The following is a 21,810-nucleotide window of genomic DNA, read 5'->3' as shown; positions in this document are numbered from 1 at the left end:
TTTGTCAAGATATTCAAGATTTAATAATCCCTTAAAATTGAAGTTCTGAAAGCTCAAGAATTGAACTTTGATACACTGCCAAAATCAAAGCAGGCCAGACTGATACAGTTCTGCAAGCTCAAGAATTGACGTTCCGTAAGAAGTCCAATTGATGAATGCACATGCCATAAGTCAGTCTATAATCCAGTGCAATAACAGTTCGGCAAAAAGAAGCCGACTACAAACATAACGTTTCAGTTTTTATTTCCATCCCACTAACCGACTTCGGCACACACATCCTCTACATACACTCATTAATTCTACAATTTTTTCCATTAACACTTGTTCTTTTTCTAGTGATATTCTTGATCTTTCGATTCATTAATTTAACGCTTTCTCACTCAATGGTTGCTATTAAAAATTTAGTATACAACATTTTGGTTACTCTCTTTTATTCCGTTCTTATTCTTCTTCTCTGCCTGCTATTAGCATATGAATAATCAACTATGGTTAGTTGATAGGTAAACTAGAGTTAGTAGCTTGGTTAAGAGTTAGTTAGAGTTAGTTACATAACTAAACTCTATATATAGGAACACTCATGTATCATTTCATTATCTTTTATCAAATCTATTGATTCTCCTATGAGTCTCTACGGTTACTTACCTCATGAATATCGCTACGTTCTCTTTCTAGCTGATCACTATGACCTTTATCCCTGGGAATCCAAGATTCGTGACATGGTATCAGAGCGATACCCTAGGGATGAAGATGATGATGCTTTCGCTTCCGCTTCCAATATTAATGAAGATGAAGATTCTGTTGATGCAGATTCTGCTCCTGCAATTCAAGAACCTTCAGCTTCTCATGATTGCATCCGATTCGATAGTTTTGATTCTCCTATCAATCTGTTTTCTACTCCTTCGATCGAACCAAAATTCGATGGATTTTCCGTCAAGATTGGTGAGATTTCTTGCATTCTTGTTACTTCTTGCAACGACATCGTCGATGATGATGATTCTGTGTTAGTTGTGCACGAAGATGATGAGAAATTGCAAGTTCTTGAACCTGAATTGAAGAATTGTCTGATTTTGTTGTTTCTGAAGCGTCGGAAGAATTCGTCATTCATGCAACTCCGGTGAGATTGAGGAGCTCTGTTTACGGCGTCGCCGCCGTGAGGCCTTCCGCCTTGTGGTTGTTCGTCGGAAAACAGACTGAACCAATTGTTTTTGCTGTCGACAACAAGATTCATTCCTTTCAGTTACATGAGAAAACAATCGTTGATTTCGATCCCGGTGGAAGTGTTGGTTCGTGTTCGTTTTTCTCTGTTTTCGCCATTCTCCGTCAAATTCGTTTTCGGTTGTGGTGGATACCATGGGATCGAGGCAAGAAAGCGCGTTTGTAATAAGTTGCTTTGCAAAAGTACTTATTGAGTGGCTGATTGAAGAAGTTGTTTTGAATCAGATTCTGCAAAGATTCAGAAGCTGCTTAGAAGGATGTTGCAGAAGTACATTCAGAATCAGAAGCATATTTGTGGTTCAGAACCGTTTTTGATCAGAAGCTGTTTGGTTCAGAAGCTGTTTCGGTCAGAAGCTACTTTGGTTCAGAAGTTGTTTTGGTCAGAAGCATTCTCTGTTGTTCAGAAGCTGTTTTTGTTCAGAACCTTTTTTTGTTCAGGAGCTGTACTCAGGCTCATCAGAAGCTCTTTCTGCTGCGTGTTCTCAGTTGTGTAGCTACAACTCCACTTCCCTTGGATTCCTCATGTGGGCCTGTGCTTCATCAGCTTGTTGGGCTTCTCTTGTTTTCTTATCAGCCTTTTGTTTTACTTAGTTTACCCCCTAGTTTGCTTAATTAATCTAGTATGAATAAATTGTAATTTTCATTGTATTTCAAACTCAAATTGGTGAGTTTTCCCAATTTGAGTTTGAGGGGGACTATTAGAATATGAATAATCAACTATGGTTAGTTGATAGGTAAACTAGAGTTAGTAGCTTGGTTAAGAGTTAGTTAGAGTTAGTTACATAACTAAACTCTATATATAGGAACACTCATGTATCATTTCATTATCTTTTATCAAATCTATTGATTCTCCTATGAGTCTCTACGGTTACTTACCTCATGAATATCGCTACTCATGAATATCGCTACGCTCTCTTTCTAGCTGATCACTATGACCTTTATCCCTGGGAATCCATGATTCGTGACACCTGCATCTTTCTTTCTTCCTCTTTTCTCATTAATTCGTTTCTATTCTTTATTTCATTTTGGTATTTTGAGTTTGTGACTTTTATGTTTCCACAACAGATGTATTAGCAAGAAGTGCTTGCTTGTCTTTTGATTATAAAATAGAAACATAGATATGTTTGTCGTTGGATTATAAAGTTTTCCAAATATATGCAAGTTTTACATAAAACCAGAGACCATTCAATACAATAGAAAGATAAATCATATCATCTTGCAGACAGAACTATAATTAACATTAAAAAACAAACAAGAAATTTCTTAATAATTATGATATTTGCAACTGATACTTTGGATACACGGTAAAACCCTAATAACTAGAATCATATACCTCTTAGGTGAAAATAAGAAGAAAAATTAAATATTTGCTCCTACAAATGGAATGAGGCTTTCCGTATGAATTACTGTCTTACAACAAAATCTAGATGTTATAACGCTAAGGTTCTCAATCATTTGGATATTTAAATCAAACCAAACCATTCCACCAAACTAATTCTACTACTGTGTTAAGCATCTTTAAAAAAAAAAAAAAGTATATATAAACCATACAAACTCAAGACTTTACCAAGACTCCTTCTTTGCAATATGTTTCCTATAATCGGAGCATTCATTTGTATCCTATCACTACTAGAAATCAACTAATTTCCTGCAGATTTTCCCAAGGAAAAATATCCGCAGGAATTCCTGGGAATTTTGCGGCGGATTTTGTTACTAGAGGGTGATTTCCGGCGGATCCTGTTTTGGCAGGAAAATCCTAAGGTAATATCATTTTTTCCTGAGGAACTTCCTGCGAAAGAAATATTTTGTTTTTTAGACATTTTCTGCGGATTTATGTGCGGACATTTTCGTAGGAAACAACTATCTTCATTTGTCTTTATTTTATAATTATATTATATATACTTTTGTTAAAAATTGAATTAACGCTTATTTTATAATTATATTATATATACTTTTGTTAAAAATTGAATTAACGCTTATTTTATAATTATATTATATATACTTTTGTTAAAAATTTAATTAACGCGTAATAACAATTAACTCTTTCGGTTTCGTTGTTGCTTCTTCTTCCATTTTCAATCAAACAACGCCGTAACAACACTGGATCGACAAATTCATCATGTGGTGGAGACTCTTGTCCTCACCTCAAAACCCTAACTTCAGCTCATTCTCATCCTCGATCCGCCGTCGCCATTCTCCGATTCGCCGGCCTCAACCGCCACGTCGCCACACAATCAGGTATCTTCTTCGTTCCTTCCACTTCTTCGATTGCGCTGTTCGTGATTTTGATGAATTTCGATTTGGTTGTGATTGCGATGTTCGTGATTTTGAAGAATTTCGATTGCGCTGTTACAATTGATACCGGTTATGAACGTGAGGAGATTCAAACTGATTTGAATGCTACAGTACTATGAATTGAATTTTTGTGATAATATTCAATTTTGTTTATGTTTTGTTCCATTTGTAATAAAAAAAAATTGATATTGATGTGTAAACATTGCTGCATTTCTAGAACATAGCTGAGTTATTGCATGCAAATTAGTGTTAGTGTGATTTACATGTAAACTTTGAGTAACTTTTTTGGATATAGATCAACTTGTTTTGTATTTTTGTTCTTATTTTCATGTTCTGCATTTCTAATTTCAGCCAACTTTGATTCCAACTATTTCTGATATTGAAGGATCTCTCTTTGTTTTCAAGAGGTAATCACCACAAACACACTTTGAATTTCTTTTTCAAGGTTTATGTTTTTACTTCTTAGTGCCTGTGTTCTGACCTAGATTTTACCTTTGATTCATTAATAGCTTTTTGATTAGTGAAGGTAGCTTCACGTTGTTCTACTTTGTTATTTCCAGGTGTGTACTCTCTTTAACAGTTGAGTGTCGAGTATATATCATGGTATGGCTGGAAGTTTTTGTTCTAATTTTCAGGTTGTTATGCTTGATGCAGGTTATTATGTCCGCAAATTTTTACGAATATGCAGAGGAATAAACTCAATTGATTGTAGAGGTTTATCAAGGTTGTGGTGTTTTTTGCGCTAACGTAGCAAGCTTAATCATAGGCCAGATCTGCTGTTATGATTATAGAGGATTGATATTATGCAGCTGATAGAGATTATGCAGCTGATATTTTTATAATTAATAGGTTATGATTGTAGAGGATTGATATTTTTATGGCAATCAGATATTAATGATTAGATATTAATGATACGTATTGTAATATTTCAAGGAGTGAAAGATAAAAGCCAAGCAAGGTAGATTTAAGTAGAGAAAATGAATGTAAATAATGCGACAAAAATGTGATTTTGGTCTCATGAAAGTGTGTATTGAAGATTTAGCTGCAAGAGGTTTCTTTGTTTTAGACATTCGATGTGACAAATTATAGAACCTTTAGCGTCAAGAGGTTTCAAGGTATAGTAGTTACAGTCTGTAGGTCTTTCAAGAGATTGGTGTAGTAGTTATAGTCTGTAGGTGTTTCAGAGCAACATACCAGCTTTTTTCAATCATGGATGATTGCATTGTCAATTAAAACTTCATAGTTATGAAACATATACTGATATTGATGCATTTTTGTCATGCAGGTGTCTGTTTTATGTCTAATTAATTGGTAAGAACTTTTTTTCTTCTAACTTTTTAATCATTATGGTTTCCAATTCTGTCAATCCTTTTTCAAAGACTTTGTGAGAACATTAGAACCCTGTTTTCCCTTTCTTTTAGATGTAAATCCAGATTTGCATTCGGTGATTCAGGTATATGGACTAAACGCCTTCACAAGGGCTTGTACCTAAGAATCTGCATGGCCTGGACTAGAGTTTCGACATATATGCAGGGGCATGTGACTTCTGTTACTTAACATTGCAGTACATCTGCATGGCTGCTGAAGAAGGTTAAATAACATAGAGTGTGTATCATTTCTGACACAAATAACATAGAGTGTGTATCTAATTGGTCATGTGGGTATTCTTCTGAAACTGACAAGCTTATGTTGTTATTTTGTGGTCGAGGCAGTATGTTTCATCATTGGCTCGTGCCCTTATATACTGCCATGGAAAGCATGTCATACACAGGGACATTAAACCAGAGAACCTTCTTATTGGTGCACAAGTGATCCTCCATACTTAGACTATTGTTTCTTTTATGATTCTTTTGGTTGTTATTTTCAATTTGTGCTGATCATGTGAAAATCTTCTTCATTATCAGGGTAAACTTAAGCTAGCGGACTTTGGATGGTCAGTGCATACATTCAATCGCAGCCGGACCATGTGCAGCACACAGGATTACCTTCCACCTGGTATGGGTATGTTCAGTTGGCAAGATTTTTTCATACTTTTTATGTTAGGTGTACTTCGCACGATTACCTTTAATAGTTTGTACTTCGCCTTATATGGATTTTTTTCCTTGTGTTCATTGTTTGTTCCAGGTGTTAATGTTAAGTGCAGCTACATACATGTTAAAGATTTTGGTAACCAAATAAAAGAACACCTTGAAGTCTTATGTCTATGAGACAAGTAGTAAGGTACATACATGTTAAAGATTTTGTTTTTGGTTTTTTTTTCTCTTTATGTTCGGTGAATTAAATTTATTTTCATGCAACAGGTGTACTGTTATCACAAGTCTCTGCCAGTGCAAATCGCTTTCAGAGGCATGCAACAATGACTGTTCCATTTTCATAGATTAGTAATCTTGTAAAGAGCTTGTTTTCTACAATATCCAACAATGTATTTTATGTTAAGACCTTGTATTGTTACACTTTCTATGTATTTTACTGTAAATTGGAGTGTGACAATAATGAGTTTTGTATTGTAATGTAACTCTTGCTACTTTTAGCCTAATATATTGGTCTAACGACCATTTTCAAGCTTACTTCAATTTTATTTAGTTATTGAATTATGATATCTTGGTATAATTTCATTAGAATATTTTCTTACGGTGGTAATTAGATGCATGATGGTCGACTAGAATCTAAAACTTGTTTATAAAGTTTCCTGCGGATTTACCTGAGGAAATATCTAATTCCTGAGGATTTACCTGTGGAATATATTATGCTGCCGAGTTTCCTGCGGTTTTTACTGCGGAATTACCTGCCGTATGTTGGTAGGAAACATCACGGGCAGGAAAAAATTCCTTTAACCCTGACCAAAACTTTCCTGCGGATTATTTTCACTTTACCTGAGGAAATTTCCGCAAGTACATTTGCTGCGGTTCATAAATCCTCAGGAAGCAATTACCCACAAAGGTATTACCTGGGAACCTGAATCCTTGGCAAAATCCGCAGGAAACAGGTTTCCTGCGGAATTTAAGGCATAATCCGCAGGAAATTCCGCAGGAAATTGGAGAGATTCTAGTAGTGTATAGAGCAATCAGTTAATCATATTACTTTAAAGCATTTCAAATAACTTAATATCTTCATCAAGTAAAACATATTCATCAACATATATATATTTTATAAATTAAAAGAGATCGAAAGAACAATTTAAGTCAGTTGTTCCATAATATCTCATATTTTCATGATCCTCTTGCCTCAGTAGGAGATAGCAAATTATCATTCATCTACCCCAAATACTAAGCATTGTAGCCAAAAAAAAACTTTTCAATTTGCAAAAGAGAGTAATTAAGATTAAGCATGGCCAAATCATAAATCTCAAGTGTGTATCTGAAACAAGACCAACAGAAAACTTAAGGCAAGATGAATGAAATATGTGTTTTGATACCCTTCTCATTGTTGGTTTAAAGAGCTTTTTTCTTTCAAAAGGACCGTATAATTACTATGAAATTTCATCCGCTTGATTCCTCAGCGAAAAAAAATGAACATATATTTCAAGTAAAAAAAAATTAAATACAAACAAAAGATTATTCCAACAATTGAAATAAAAACCACATCAATTTTCAAATAGAAAGATATTACACATACTTTCAATGTAAAATTGTTAAAGCTGCAACATTCATAATTGCAAAATGGTTTATTAATTTTTCATATGCTTTGTACTCGTAAATATGATAATGGGCGATTGACAAACCACTTTTTATTATTGAAGATAAAATGATCCTAATAAAGAGAAAAACAAAAACTAACTAATGATTTATTCCTCCATTTTTCTTATAGATTATAATTCTTAAATATGCTTTTTCAACACCGTCAAGTTCCTCAATCATCTGTGTTCTTAAATCAAAGGCTAGTTTTCCATCTCCTGCTTTGAAGAATATATCACCATTACTCCCTGCTCCAATAGGATACATAATAAGGTCGGATAAAGGTCCAATAATGAAGAGTTTAGTCCATGATTCACTCACACCAAGTTCACCTAAAACTGATATGTGAAAGGTGGTTGTGTCTCCATACCAAGAGATCAAAGCAATGGAACCATTTAACATCACCAATTGTGTCCTCACATCCTTAAAATCAAGATTGGGATCTATGTATCTTGGTGTTGCTAAGGGCGTGAATGTTGTAAAAAACACATGATTGCTCAAGTCAAATGACACCAAGTAATGTTGAGCATTATTTTTAGACAACCAATGACATATTCCATCTGTGTACAGTAAACCTGAATAACAATGTGGAAGCATATCGACATGAAGTTCTTCCCAAGTATTACATCTTAGACTATAAATCTCCCATACATGTGCATAAGATATTTCATCCCGTTGAACATCTTCCTCCGACAGGTTGAGACGTAAAAGATCTTGGTAATTTAGTGGAAAAAAATGTATGCACCTAATAATCTTATAGTCATCTCTAGCATGGTCATAACCAAATCCATGAAGTTTAATGAGAGAATCTCGGTAAGGTGGCATAGACACCATAGAACCGGAAGGAACAACATTTAATTCATCGGTACTTGGATTCCACAATACAAGTTCATCGGGTCCTCTGTGGAGGCAAAGAGTTCCGTTAGCAGCTCCAGACTCTACTATATAAAGGTTAGGGTCCTCCTCTTGAAATGGATTTGGCAAGTGGAATTTGAGTCTATTCTCAAACCTCTTACCAGAGAGTGAATGGAAATAGAATTTAACACGAGGAGTTTGAAGAGGTCTGTGGACAACCTCTTCTAGGATAAGTGTTGTATCATCATAGTAAGAGTGATGAATAGATATGAAATTAGTGCGGAACATGGTGATGAAATAAGGGTTTTCAAACAAGAGAGACCATGATTTCTTAATGCATCCAAAACGCTTCAAAGATTTTAATGGAAGTTTTGATAGAACTAATAATGCAAGATCCTCCGGTGGTTACTAACCTTTTTTTCACCCAAAGATTTGGCCATCTTGCGGTGAGAAAGCAAAGCAAAACAGAAGGCAATAGGAGAAAGAGATAGAACTGACTCACCAGCAGGTCGCCTTCGATTTGAGGAGAAGGGAGCAGGGTCCTACTTATTGAGAAGTGTGTTTCCTAAAATACTTAATTGAGAAGCAAATATTCTTTTTTTTTTTAACCCTAATTTCTTAATGATGAAATTTTGAACTAATTGAGAAGCAGATGTATATTAAATTGTTAAATATCTTCTTTTTTTAAAAATTATTTAACACTTTTAAATCTTTTTCCTTAGAAAAAAAACGCTGTAAGAAATTTCCATGTAACCAAAAAAAAAAAATCTTTCGTTTCCATTAAGAAATATTTTAAATCTTTTTCCTTCAAAAAAAAAAGCTGTAAATCTTTCGTTTCCATTAAGAAATATTTTAAATTAATTTTGTTTGTTCAAAAAAAAAGAAATATTTTAAATTTTTTTCCTTTAAAAAAAACGCTGTAAATCTTCCGTTTCCTTTAAGAAATATTAAAAGGTCCAAGATTGAAATCTGCTTCTAAAAATATCCAAAAAATAAATAAATTGTGGAAACCTTTAAAAAATTGTGGAAATACTTTGATAGGGCTCCCATATGAAAATCGAACGTCCTTCAAAAGAAATAATTGAATGATTAGGCCACAGTTTACCTAAATGATCCAAACCATAAATTTTGAGGCACGTTTGGTTAAAAATATATATATGAATTCCTACATAATTAAATATGATTGAATGGGATTCTCTTCTCAATGGATTCATTGGATAACGATGTACATTGAAAATGTCGACTACTATTTCGTGCTGAGAAATTCTTGCATGGTCTCTCACCTAACACGTCATATTTCATAGATCCTAAAAGATATTCATTCGATTTATGACAAGGCTTCATGTTATCATTCCATCTATGAGAAGGCTTCAGGTCAAGCTGTTAATCTTTAAAAATCTGAAATTTTTTGTAGCAGAAATGTTCCGAAGGCATAGCATAATTACATTGCTAATACTCTTGGTGTGTAAGTTGTGCTTGGCACTGGTAAGTATTTGAGCTTACCTTCTATGATATGACAAAGCAAAAAATCCACTTTCAACTTCATTGAGGACAGGGTCTAGAAAAAAATAAATTCCTAGAGTAGCAAATTAAATGCCTCTCAAAGGTCAGGAGCGAAATCGTAATCAAGTCGGTTCTGCAATCCATTCCTACATATTTTATGAGTATTTTCACGCTTTCTTCCTTACTTTGTGATGAAATAGAAAAGATGAATTCCTTTTGGTACGGACATTCAGAGCACAAAACAAAGGTATTCACTGGCTTCCTGGAATAAATTGTCAATGCATAAGAAAGATGGAGGTATGGGGTTTAAAAGTTTAGGAAATTTTAACCTTGCCAAGCTAGGAAAACAGGGGTTGCGGATTATGAAACATCCCGACACTCTTATTGCTAGACTTTACAAGGCAAAGTATTATGCTCATTGTACCTTTCTTTATTCCAGGATGGGACATAAGCCTAGCTTTGTTTGGACAAGCATATGCAACTCTAAATTTATTCTTAAAGCAGGTAGCAGGTGGAGTATAGGTGATGGATAATCCATTCTGTGGAACAATAATTGGATCTCAGATAACATATCTCTTACGCCACCAAATGTTGGTAATTCACGTTTAGCTAACCTTTGAGTATCACGCCGTATACTTCCAAATCACAAAGCATGGGATATACAATTTTTGAACTGAATGTTCGATCAGCAAGTTGTGAAACACATTACTAATACACCTCTTTTTCAATCTTTTCATGAGGGTCGAATCATATGGAAGAAGGAGGAGTATCGGAAATAATAGGATCATAGAGATTGAGATCAGCTTCATAGGAGAAGTATGATTGATAGGAAGAAACATAGGGAAAACCCTTAGAATTCATTATGTATTGTATTGAAAAAGATATATGAAATGATACATGAGTGTTCCTATATATAGATTTAGTTGTGTAACTAACTCTTAACCAAGCTTCTCAAACACTCTAACTAACTAACTAAACAACTAACCATAGTTTACATCTCAACTAACTATGGTTTATTCTCTATACTCTAATAGCCTCCCTCAAACTCAAAGTGGGAAAATTCACCAATTTGAGTTTGAAATACTATGGAAATTACAATTTGTTTATACTGAAGCAACTAAGTAAAATTGGGAGAAAAAACTATCAAATGATAATCCAGCAATGTAGAGACCCAAGCACAAAGTTAATGAAGCCCAATCCAGCTGGAAATTTGTAACACGAGAACACAAACACTCTGCATCTCCTTCTGAAAATCCGCAACCAGCCTAATTTTCCAAACAAAGTGATTATGCAAGACACGATTCTGAACCATAATGGGCTTATCCTAAAAAAAACTTTTCTGCTACTTCTTAACACATTGATTCTGGAAACACGAATCTAAATCACAATTGGCCGAAAATTGCATCTGAACGAAAATGTGCCTGCTTTGAACAAAACAGAGGAAAATTGCAATTTACGGAAGCAATTTGCAATTTATGGAAGCAATTTGCAATTTATGGAAGCAATAAGACCAAAACTAAACGATCATGCAAACATGACAATCCAAACACGGAAAACAGCCAAAAACGCGATTGTCCAGCAAGAAACGCAAGCCTTCAAAGTTGCCTCACCAAAACACTCTGCTTCTGGAAAAGAACGTGACTGTGAGTTTCATCGGAGAACGGTTGCTTCCTTCTATCCCATGGTATCCACCATAACCGATCGATGAAAAAGCTTGTGTACATGAAAAACAAAATTGAAAAAGAACTTGACAGAAAAAGAGGGCAACAATACACAGTGATTTCCACCAGGATCAAATACAAATGCAGAACCACCATCTCGGAACAGACGCAACAGCAAACACAATCGATTGCAGTTGGAATCGAACACGAAGATACTAACAGAAACAGATGAAATGCAAACTGAGCTTGACAGAAATGAGGACGATGAATAACAAAAATTACCACCGGGATCAAATACTTTGATGTGGACGCCATGAAGATTGTAAAAGAAATTGACGCGTTCTGGCAGTGTTGTCGTTGTTGCCGAAACCAACTTCTCAAACTTGAAGCATGAAAACTGAATCAAACTTGGAATGGGAAACAAGAACTCAGTGGTTCTTGAATCGGTGATTTTGTCGATCTTGATCGAACTGTTCACAGTGACACCGGAAAACAATTGAGTAAGATCGAACCAATGCTTGCACTCCATGATTCCAGATTCAAGAATTGAATCTTGCTGCTTTGAGAAGTTAGGGAAGAGATAAGTCGTCTTCTTCATCATCTGCGAAACACAGCCATTCTCCATAGCTTCTTGGAATGGTGATGCTTGACGTAGAGATTCAGATGAGCAATCTTCATCTTCGCTTAGAACTTCATCATCACAGTCAGAAACAAGTTCCCTGTCTTCATCTTCGGTAGCCAAATCTTCATCTTCACGATCGCTATATGCGCAACGGTATCGCTCTAATACCATATCAGAAATAATAGGATCATAGAGATGAAGATGAAGTTCATAGGAGAAGTATGATTGATAGGAAGAAACATAGGGAAAACCCTTAGAATTCATTATGAATTGTATTGAAAAAGATATATGAAATGATACATGAGTGTTCCTATATATAGATTTAGTTGTGTAACTAACTCTTAACCAAGCTTCTCAAACACTCTAACTAACTAACTAAACTAACCATAGTTTACATCTCAACTAACTATGGTTTATTCTCTATACTCTAATAAGGAGCATGGGGAATACACGGTTTGAACTTAGAAGTGCTTACCGGTTGTGTATGCAAGAATTATTAGATACAAACCATTTCGAAGTACATGGAAAACGATATGCCTCCAAAGGTGAAAATTTTCTTTTGGAGAGTTTGCAGAAACATTTCTTTATGAACACCATCTTGCTTTGGTGTTTCAGTTTATACTTTATATACTAGAGCAGTAACAGAAAAATAGGCCATACAAATTGCAGGAAATCATCAAACAACAATTCACCAAACAAAATGTTCGCCTAAAACACTCTGTGTGAGATTCCAAGATTACATACACCATTCTCCCAAATGACTACAAAACACAGTGCTTAATCTTAACAGGGACCAATGCATATTTTGTTTCCACATTCGCAACTTCAGCATCTTCCATCTTAACCTTTACATCCAAGCAACGTCAACGTCTACCTTCCTTTTTTGCAGGGGTGCACTTCTACCCCCAATCAAGATCATCATCATCCAAATTAATAGGTGGTGGAGGAGGCACAAGCAACTCAGATTCAATTTGCTGCATTAAATTACATAGAAAATCCAAAACAAAACAAAAAAACCTTAGTACACATCAACAACAACATAGTCAAAACTGGACAAATAATAGGGCTCTTGCAGTAGAAGAAGGTTCTTCAGTGTCTATCATCCCACTAGAAATATTGAGGAATGGTGGTCGATTAATTGTCTTGCACCACATAATTAAAAATTAAAAATTACAAATGTCAGAATGTGTAACTGGATAGTGCCATTAGCAACAGTGAGAAACACAAACTAAACCAAAAAATTGAATTTGAAGAACTAATACACAAACATCTAAATTTCAGAGTCAATTAATTATCTGTAATATATACTTATGTTGAAGACGGAAAAGTATTGTATTACTTATATTAAGATAGTTTCAACTTTTGGCAGCGCTACAGCACAGTTGCGTAGCGGAATTTAAACAAACCGCTATTTTTCGCGATCCACAATTGAAAACAATGGTTTGAACATAATATTAACCCTCAAAGGCAAGCTATTGGTAAGACTTGGCTAAAAGAGGTTCATATGCATGTGCCATAATCTTATCACACAGGGAATACTAAATGCACAAAGTCAAAGCTATAGTAAACCAGCATAAAAAACTGGTTATCCGAACTAGTTTCCTCAGATAGAATAGAAATAACAAAGATGACAAACCAAGGAATTCTGCACTAGACGATAAACCGGTCAACATGCATATTAGAGTGTTCTTCAGTGGTAAAGAGGTAATTGAAATAACCACATTGGAAACCAAAAGTTAACCTTATAAACATGAATTATATTCCATCATCTTCCTTTAAAATTCCATATTAACTAATAAATAATAAATGAACTGGTTGAAAAATCAGATCAACCAAAAAGTATTGGTACAAGTGAAGCTGACTACATACACAAGTTACACGAAATTTGTAATTATTAGAAACACTCTGACAATTAACCACACCATTTTTTTTTTATAAAAAGGGCATAGAAACACAAACACTTGGAAATCCTGTTTCACAAACTTCAGTCCTTATTAGATTAAACCAGCGGGTGTAGCTTACAAATCATGAAACATGTGGGAGTGATAAAATTGGGGCAACAATTAAATCATGAAACATGTCTCTGCATATTAATTGAAGAAAAATTCTTAGGTAAACTTGATTTACATAAGTTTGAGTTTGAAAGACAATAATAATAATAATGTACTGTACATCAATAACTAATTAACTATGATAATTGATTGTTAATATTGTGTCATTGGTTGAAGAAGATAATTACCTTAGGCATGGCAAACAAACTGTGAGATTTCTCTGCCGTCTGTGTCAAAAGGCCTAGATTAAAGAGATCAACTTCTTTCCCCTTGACTGCATCATTCTCAACACATTCTTCAACGGAAACTAACCAATTGTAAGGAAGTTGGATTTTAGTATCAAATCTGTCGCTGCTGCTTTCTTCCATTTCCAAAATCTGTAAAGGAAGATCTGTTCTTGGTTTCCATTCTGAGGCCTCAATGTCTTCCTTGGTTATGACGCGCAACCCGCATTCCTTTATAGTCAAATTTTGGCGGGCTCTAAATTTGATTTCTGCTCCTGATTTTACAAAATGGCAGTGTTCCCGAGAGATATAGATTATCCAGTGATGCTTTGAGCCATGAATCTCATTCAATTCCAAATTAAGTGGCATATCAAAGCGTTCTTCCGTGTGTTCACTTTCAAAAGAAAGATAGAAAGGATATGGCAGTGGTGACGAGGGCGATTGATGTGAGGAACCAGATATTTCAGAACAATTATTCACCTCAAATGCTACACAAAAAACAAAACCAACCCAATTGAAATGCATATCAGAGTGTTTTGTCCATATTCTTAAACCCCCGTTAAATCGGTAATCAAACCAATGTGGAATAGTTTGAATAGGATATTCATGACAGCCCATGTTTGTCCAATGCCAAGGAAGAACAATGTCAAAGCCACACCTGAAATGACGAGGTTCCTGGTTCCAGAAGAAAAATCACATAGGTATATTAGCTTATTAGCGCGAGAGAGATCGATGGTGACAGAGTGAAAAAAGGAAGGCATGTAAAATGCAATTGCTGTCAATCTTCTATATCAGCCAATAAAAGTGGTAACAACTTGACAAATAATGAACAGCTGAGATAAGGGGTAGTAAAACACACACAACACACACACAAACACACACACACACACACACACACACACACACACACACACACACACACACACATACATATATGATTAATAGATTAAGATACCTTTTCAAAATACCTTCTTACTCATGAAGCACTATCTAATGGAGATTAAGAATGTGTTATATACAAGGAGAGAGTGGGGGGAAGGGAGGCAAAGTACACACCTTAACATGTCTCTGTACCCATTCAAATTGAATGTCCGCCATTACATCGTTGTTACACCCTTCTTTGCATGAGAACAAGCGTTCGCCCACCTTGGGACAGTCAAAAACATATAATCCAGACCTATGATCACGGGATCCGGATGTTGTTTTAAAATATCTTCCCAATAATGGAGCACTTTCTTTTGGTAAGTTAGGCAAATATTCAAGACTGTGGCAATGAGATATATTTAAGTATGCTAGACTGAAAAGCCTATCGATGGTGGAAGGAATTGTAACAAAGTTATTTCCCTGAAGATTTAGTCTTTCTAAACACCTTAATTCTCCAATAGAACAAGGTACTTCAGAAATATTGCAAAAGCTTAAGTCGAGAAAAATCAAATATTCCAGAGGAGAGGAACAATTAATAAGTCTCAAGGGAAGATTTGCAAATTTTGAGCAGCCATATAGATCTAGAGTTGTAAGAGATGCCATGCGATTAAGGCCATCAGGTATTCCGACAAGATTTGTGCAGTATCTCAAACTTAAGAATATAAGTTTTACAAGAGTCCCAATGGATTCATGAATTGTGGATAAACTTATACATCGATCCATATCAAGGTACTCCAGATTAAATGCTTTTGTAAAATCTGGAGAGTTTTCAAGTTTGGTGCACCCAGAGAGACGAAGAACTCTCAACGAACTTGAACTTGACCCACCATTGAACTCGAGTCTTACCAGACTGCTACAGTTCTGCAAACTCAAAAATCCAAGTTTTGCAAGAAGTCCAATTGATGGATCCACATGCGATAAGTTTATGCATCCAGTAAAATCTAGCCGCTCAAGGTTTAGGATTCCATCAAAACATGGAGTCATCTTCAGTTTTTTGGAGTTGCTAAGATCCATCCTTTTCAAATTGGGGAGATTCTGTGAAGCAAGAATTAACCACCGACATGTTAGTATCACAGTATGTTGTAATAAAACTCGGTTTTCATTAATTCACTACAGTTGGGTTTCAAATTACAACAATCATAAGATCTTTCCAACTTAATGGAATAAGCAATGTTATTTGGTCATAAAAGCTTACTTGCATAGTTGCTCTAACATGGAAAAATAATATTTAGAAAACAGTTTAATTTTCGTTCATTGTGTAAAGAGTTTTGAAAGAAAAAATAAATAAAAAATTCCTCAGGCAATCATTTCCATCATTAAAAAATATTAACTATGGTAACAGTTACCTAAGAATAATTTATTTGTTGTTTAATTTCAAAAAATCGTATGACCATGGAACAAATATGGAAGTAGAATAAACTACCTGGATGCCTGTCCATAACTTTTCCGCGCTGCTATTAGGCATATTCAATTCAACAAGGTCAGATAGCTGAAAATGTAATGGCAGAGAAGTGAAAGGATAACCATCCCATGAAAAATAACATAGGGAATTCGAGAGTGATACAGGACTTCCTGAAAAATTCTTATGATATAATATGAGCAGTTTCAGTCGTCCCATTTTTGATAAATCCTCGGCACTCAAATTATTGAAATTGAAGCCATCCTCCTTTTGATCTAGAACTATTGCTTTAACGTCTACTTCTCCCTGAAAGGTTAAGAATAAGCATATTGTAAGAGCAAATAAAAAGAGTAAACCATTCGCATTAACTAGATTCTTTTTTTTTAGAAATGTAGTTATACTTAAATGGGAAAACTAAAGAATCTGTTCGGAAAGATATGTCACCGTTTTAGTCATCATTGCACGATGGAAATCCCGGTAAAGCCACAATCTACTCCAGAATCCTGGCTCATCAGGGTGTTGTCCCCGAACAACTTGCTTCCCTAACTCTTGCAACATTACATGCATATGAATTTCCTCGTTTCTAAGGGATATGAGCGACTTTTCAGCAAGAAGTGGAATTCCGATATTTGGATACAATCCACAAGCATCTAGAATTTTCCTTATATAATCGTCCCTCTCCCCCTTAAAGAAACAAGCAATATGCAAAAATATCTCTTTCTCTCTTTGCTCTAGCCCATAAAAACTTGTCTGAAGAACTTTCATAATTCCACTATTCGGATTATCCCGCCATCCATCCAACGTAGCTCTCCACTGCCTGGCATCTCGTCTGTACAGGAAAGAACCCATTACTCCAATTGCTAATGGAAGTAGTTGAGCATGTTTTAGTACCTCATTAACCAGCCCTTCAAAAGTGATGTTTGAAGAATCATTTTTGAAAGCTTTTCTACACAAAAGTTTATGGGCATCATTTTCATCCATGAATTGAGCCTCATAAATTTCATCCGCATCATACTGTATCAGAATATGCTCATCTCTAGTGGTTATGATTATTCTACTTCCTGCAAGAAGAGAGCTTGGATCTATATTCAATTCCAGTAGTTGCTCGTATTGATCAACATCGTCAAGAACAACAAGAAGCTTTATGTTACATAGCCTATTCATTACAATTCCCGATATTTCTGAAGGACTGTATACATCTAGATTTTTTTCTTCCATAGTTTGACAAAGAATTCTTTTATGCACAGCAGTAGCACCACCATATCTACCACCACTATTTCTATAAATTTCGCTAAAGTTCTCAATGAAACAGCAAGCATCAAACTGATATGAGATTCTGTCATACAACACAGATGCAAGAGTTGTCTTTCCTATTCCGCCCATCCCCCATATTCCCAAAACTCGAATGTCATCCTCCTTTGAGTTTAATTTTAAAAGGCTTTCTAATGCTTCTACACGAGGTTGTATTCCGATAAGGTCCTTAGCAAACTTTGAGAATTTATGACCCAATTTTTTTATTACAGTCTGAACAATGTGTTCAATCTCTGAAGACTCTTTCCTGAAAGCGAGGGGGAAATGAGATCAAAACAATGGGAAACAAAAGCATAAATATATGTTAAGATAATATATACTATCAGTTGTGGCTAAAAATGTTGTATTTATTTCTGCCTAAAAGGGAAAAAATGCAATTTGATCAAATAAACTTGATATGTAAACCGTATTGTCAGTCACAGTTTGCTCAAATTCAGCTATGCTACAATACTATAGTGTATCGCAGAATAATAGTGATTTGTTCAAATCCTACTATGCTATACTCTGGTATTGACAACATTGTATGTAAATAGTTTGTTGCAAAAACTCATTTGAACACCGCAAATGCTAGTTAAGAACTGTGAAGCACAGACACTTTTGAGATTAGGCGTGTCTGTGTGTCTGACACATGTCCGACAACTCAGAAAGTATCTAAAAAATAACTTTTTTTTCTTTGCTTTGGCACCCGTTCTACGAATCTCAAGCACATCTACGAGGCTTTAAAATTGTGTGGAAGCAATGACATCAATGAGGGATTAAAGACATTAAATTTGATTACATCATTTTGAGAGTAGATGAATGAATGAATGCATGGATGGATGGGAAAGACTATCATATCTTTTAGATTATTTTTCCAATGAAATAAATTGCCCAATTTAGATGTACATATATATTTTGATCCTCAAGTTAGATATTTTTTAAATATTGTTCGCATTTAACAAATAGATAAGTATAGGTGTATCCATGTTAATGTCTTATATTTTTTGACATTAGTCTTGTGGACATATCTGTGTCTATCCTGTCAACTGTCTGTGTCAGATTTTGTTCTTTATAGGTTAAGAATGTAAAACAGCTAAGAGATTAACCTTTACACTTACTTATTTCTAACATCCCAACCAGCTGATTCAGCCAAACAAGTCATAGCTCTCCTCCATCTAGCAACCTTCTCCGAACCATATCCAAATTGCTTAGTGTGTAAAACAAAAGCACTCTCATAAACACCATTCTGTTTTCTCACATGAGACGGATCAACATCATAGAAAACAGGTAAGACAATTTGTTTCAAATCAGCACGACAATCAGCAATAGCAGCCATTTCATCCAAACACCAAGTGGATGAAGCGTAATATTTCGAGAAAACAATAATAGAAACCCTTGAGCGTTGAATTGCTTGCAAAAGTTGAGGTGAAATAGATTCACCTTTCCGGAGTTGCGTGTCATCCTTGAAGACAAAAATACCTTTTCTAACGAGATGAGAGTAAAGATGATCAACGAAGGTGTTGCGCGTGTCGGGGCCTCTGAAACTGATAAACACATCGTATCCATTGCTTCGGATGCTAGAATCAACAGAAGAAGAAGTTGTCACTCCTCTTGAATCATCGGCATATGGTAGCTCTAAGCTTTGGATATATTTTGAAATTGCCTCTATGAAAAATGCATCTAATCAAATGAAATGTAATGATAATATAATAACAAAAAAAAAAAAAACATAATTCAACACTTGATCTGATTTACAAGGGTGTATTCAAATGGGATTCTAAAAGATTTTATAAGACATTTTTATTATTAAGTGGTATTCAATCAAGACTTTTTGTCATTTAAAAGAAATCGTGTGGTATTCAATCAAGAATTTTTGTTACTTAAAAATGATTTAAGATTTTCATAATTTATGTAAATGATTTATATGATATAAACTAACAATCTAACGGTCAAATTTAAAAAATATGTATCGAATAAAACGATATTAAGCAATATTACATTGGTGTAACATTAGAGTCTCTTTCGAAAAAATCTTTTAAATTTATAAAGTCATTTCAAATCTTTTAAAATCTTATGATGTAAATTAATTGAAATTCAAATTGTAAATCTTGACAGTCTTTTCAAATATCTAAATCATTAAAATTTACGAAGTCTTTTAAATTAAAACCCACGAAATTTTCTTAAACAAAAAAATTGGGGGAATTAGTCACTTTAGTCCCTGAATGGGGAACGATTCGTCAATTTAGTCCCTGAATGCAGATAAATTGCAAAATAGTCCCTGAATGTAGACTTTGTTAGTCAATTTAGTCCCTGAATCCAAACTCCGTTAGTCAATTTAGTCACTGAATGTAGACTTCGTTAGTCACTTTAGTCCCTGAACTGTTTTGCATATTATCTGCATTCAAGGACTAAATTGACGAATCGTTCCCCGTTCAGGAACTAAAGTGACTAATTCCCCAAAAAAATTGTGTTTTAAAATCGTGATCTAATACACCCGCTTAGTATTGGTAAATATATCTAAAAATTAAAAAACAGCAATGAAGTAAAAACGAAATGATTTCTCACCTGCATATTTTGAATTCTCCATCTGCTCTTAGAATCTATACGTACGTAATAAGCGTGGTTGAGAATCAGTACAGTATCCGTTGAATTTGAAGGAAGAAGGTAAACTGAAGAGTGTTGAAAGCAAGAAGGAAAGTTAACAGACGCGGGACTGAAAATATCTGAAACCGCGTCATGATTGTCTTTTTCTGTTTGGGTGTATAGAGACTTGTCAAATGCATTTTTCAAAAACAAAACGGTGGAAAAGGCTTAACACAATAACACATGATGTCCCCCGTCCAAGTGAAATAGTCAGTTTACTTTTGACTCTACACCTCGCTACTATTACAAAGGTTCTCAGGATTAAATAAAGAAGTTCTTGATTGACTTTGAATTTTCGTCAACGATTATAGGTATATTTTGCGAGATTTTATATAATTTTGTGTCGGTTTTAGGCTTTGGTGGATCCAAATGTCCGCAAAGTGGTGTACTGGCCCACCCGAAAAATTTAAATAATTCAATTATAGGTCTATTTTGTGAGATCCTTATTTATTAATTTTGTTACGTCTGCAAGAACTTAACCTAATTTTTTCCCTCTCATTTGCTTTATTAGGTTTGCAATTATTTAACCTAACAAATTCCATCTAAAAAAATGCATCCTTATCTATTAATTTGTTACGTCTGCAGCAATTTAACCTAATTTTTTCCCGCTCATTTGCTTTATTAGGTTTGCAATTATTTAACCTAACAAATTCCATCTAAAAAATGCATCGCACCAATTTCATTCTTTCCTCTTACCTTTTTTTTTTGAAGAAAATATTTTCTACACTTATACTTATTTATTAATTTTGTTACGTCTGCAGCAATTTAATATAATTTTACCTTATTTATTAATTTTGTTACGTCTGCAGCAACTTAACCTAATTTTTTTCCCGCTCATTTGCTTTATTAGGTTTGCAATTATTTAACCTAACAAATTTCATCTGAAAAAATGCATCGCACCAATTTCATTCCTATCCTCTTGCCTTTTTTTTTTGAAGCAAATATTTTCTACACTTTTAGGTTTACAATTATTTAACCTAACAAATTTCATCTAAAAAAATGCATCGCACCAATTTTATTCCTATCCTCTTGCCTTTTTTTTTGAAGCAAATATTTTCTACCATAATCCTTATTTATTAATTTTGTTAAGTCTGCAGCAACTTAACCTAATTTTCTTTTATAATATTTTTGTTAAGTCTGCAGCAACTTAACCTAATTTTCTTTTATAATATTTTCAGATTTCATACATTTTATGAAGTGTTTTATATGTCTACTATAGATTATCAGGTGTTATTTTTTTCACCGTTACCAATTATGTATTGCATTTTATTATTCGTATGTCAATTTCTTTACAATAAACCCGAGCGGAGCACGGGTCAAAAATCTAGTTTTATAAAATTTTATGTGGTTTTAGGTTTCGGTTGATCCAAATTCCTGCAAAGTGGTGTAGTGGCCCACCCGAAAAATTTAAATAATTCAATTATAGGTCTATTTTGCGAGACTTTAAACAATTT

The 21,810-nt window shown here is 34.5% G+C and overlaps 1 protein-coding gene, 2 long non-coding RNA genes and 1 pseudogene across 5 annotated transcripts; 2 read left to right on the top strand and 2 right to left on the bottom strand.

Annotated features, from left to right (window-relative positions):
* Nucleotides 1–3,236: 3,236 nt before the first annotated feature.
* Nucleotides 3,237–4,290, top strand: LOC146908091 (uncharacterized). The gene is made up of 4 exons (XR_015018053.1): nucleotides 3,237–3,453; nucleotides 3,862–3,917; nucleotides 4,020–4,070; nucleotides 4,165–4,290. It is a non-coding gene; the product is annotated as an uncharacterized LOC146908091 (long non-coding RNA).
* Nucleotides 4,291–4,482: 192 nt separating this feature from the next.
* On the top strand, nucleotides 4,483–6,074 carry LOC146908090 (uncharacterized). Its single transcript, XR_015018052.1, has 6 exons — nucleotides 4,483–4,625; nucleotides 4,796–4,821; nucleotides 4,964–5,318; nucleotides 5,415–5,511; nucleotides 5,635–5,730; nucleotides 5,811–6,074. It is a non-coding gene; the product is annotated as an uncharacterized LOC146908090 (long non-coding RNA).
* A 1,212-nt stretch (nucleotides 6,075–7,286) lies between these two features.
* Nucleotides 7,287–8,479, bottom strand: LOC146908089 (putative F-box protein At3g16210; annotated as a pseudogene). Its single transcript, XR_015018050.1, has one exon. The product of XR_015018050.1 is annotated as a putative F-box protein At3g16210 (transcript).
* A 3,880-nt stretch (nucleotides 8,480–12,359) lies between these two features.
* On the bottom strand, nucleotides 12,360–20,531 carry LOC146908088 (TMV resistance protein N-like). Of its 2 annotated transcripts, none has more exons than XM_085724369.1 (7): nucleotides 20,279–20,531; nucleotides 18,832–19,378; nucleotides 16,868–17,981; nucleotides 16,448–16,729; nucleotides 15,157–16,059; nucleotides 14,065–14,775; nucleotides 12,360–12,799 (listed from the first exon to the last, which is right to left on the bottom strand). In XM_085724369.1, the coding sequence occupies exons 1-7, from the start codon at nucleotides 20,298–20,300 to the stop codon at nucleotides 12,725–12,727; spliced, it is 3,654 nt and encodes a 1,217-aa protein (XP_085580495.1). In that variant the 5' UTR covers nucleotides 20,301–20,531; the 3' UTR covers nucleotides 12,360–12,724. The 2 variants fall into 2 exon arrangements, with proteins under 2 accessions (XP_085580495.1, XP_085580494.1); XM_085724368.1 differs by having other exon boundaries at nucleotides 12,742–12,967; nucleotides 20,279–20,473.
* Between the last annotated feature and the right edge of the window lie 1,279 nt (nucleotides 20,532–21,810).

Source organism: Medicago sativa, chromosome 7 (assembly GCF_051527215.1).
Source record: "Medicago sativa cultivar Bolivia chromosome 7, Bolivia_mono, whole genome shotgun sequence".
Taxonomy (NCBI): Eukaryota; Viridiplantae; Streptophyta; class Magnoliopsida; order Fabales; family Fabaceae; genus Medicago; species Medicago sativa.
The sequence above is the reverse complement of the archived record's forward strand: the minus strand, read 5'-3'. Positions and strand labels throughout refer to the sequence as shown.

Bases quoted from the DNA above. Each gene is read 5' to 3' on its own strand.
- LOC146908088 (XM_085724368.1), bottom strand. From the start codon at position 20,300: ATGGAGAATTCAAAATATGCAG. The intron at 17,982-18,831 runs GTAAGTGTAAAG...CCTCGCTTTCAG, and splicing joins GGTTGGGATGTTAGAAATAA to GAAAGAGTCTTCAGAGATTG. The intron at 14,776-15,156 runs GTGTGTACTTTG...TTCTGGAACCAG, and splicing joins GGGTACAGAGACATGTTAAG to GAACCTCGTCATTTCAGGTG.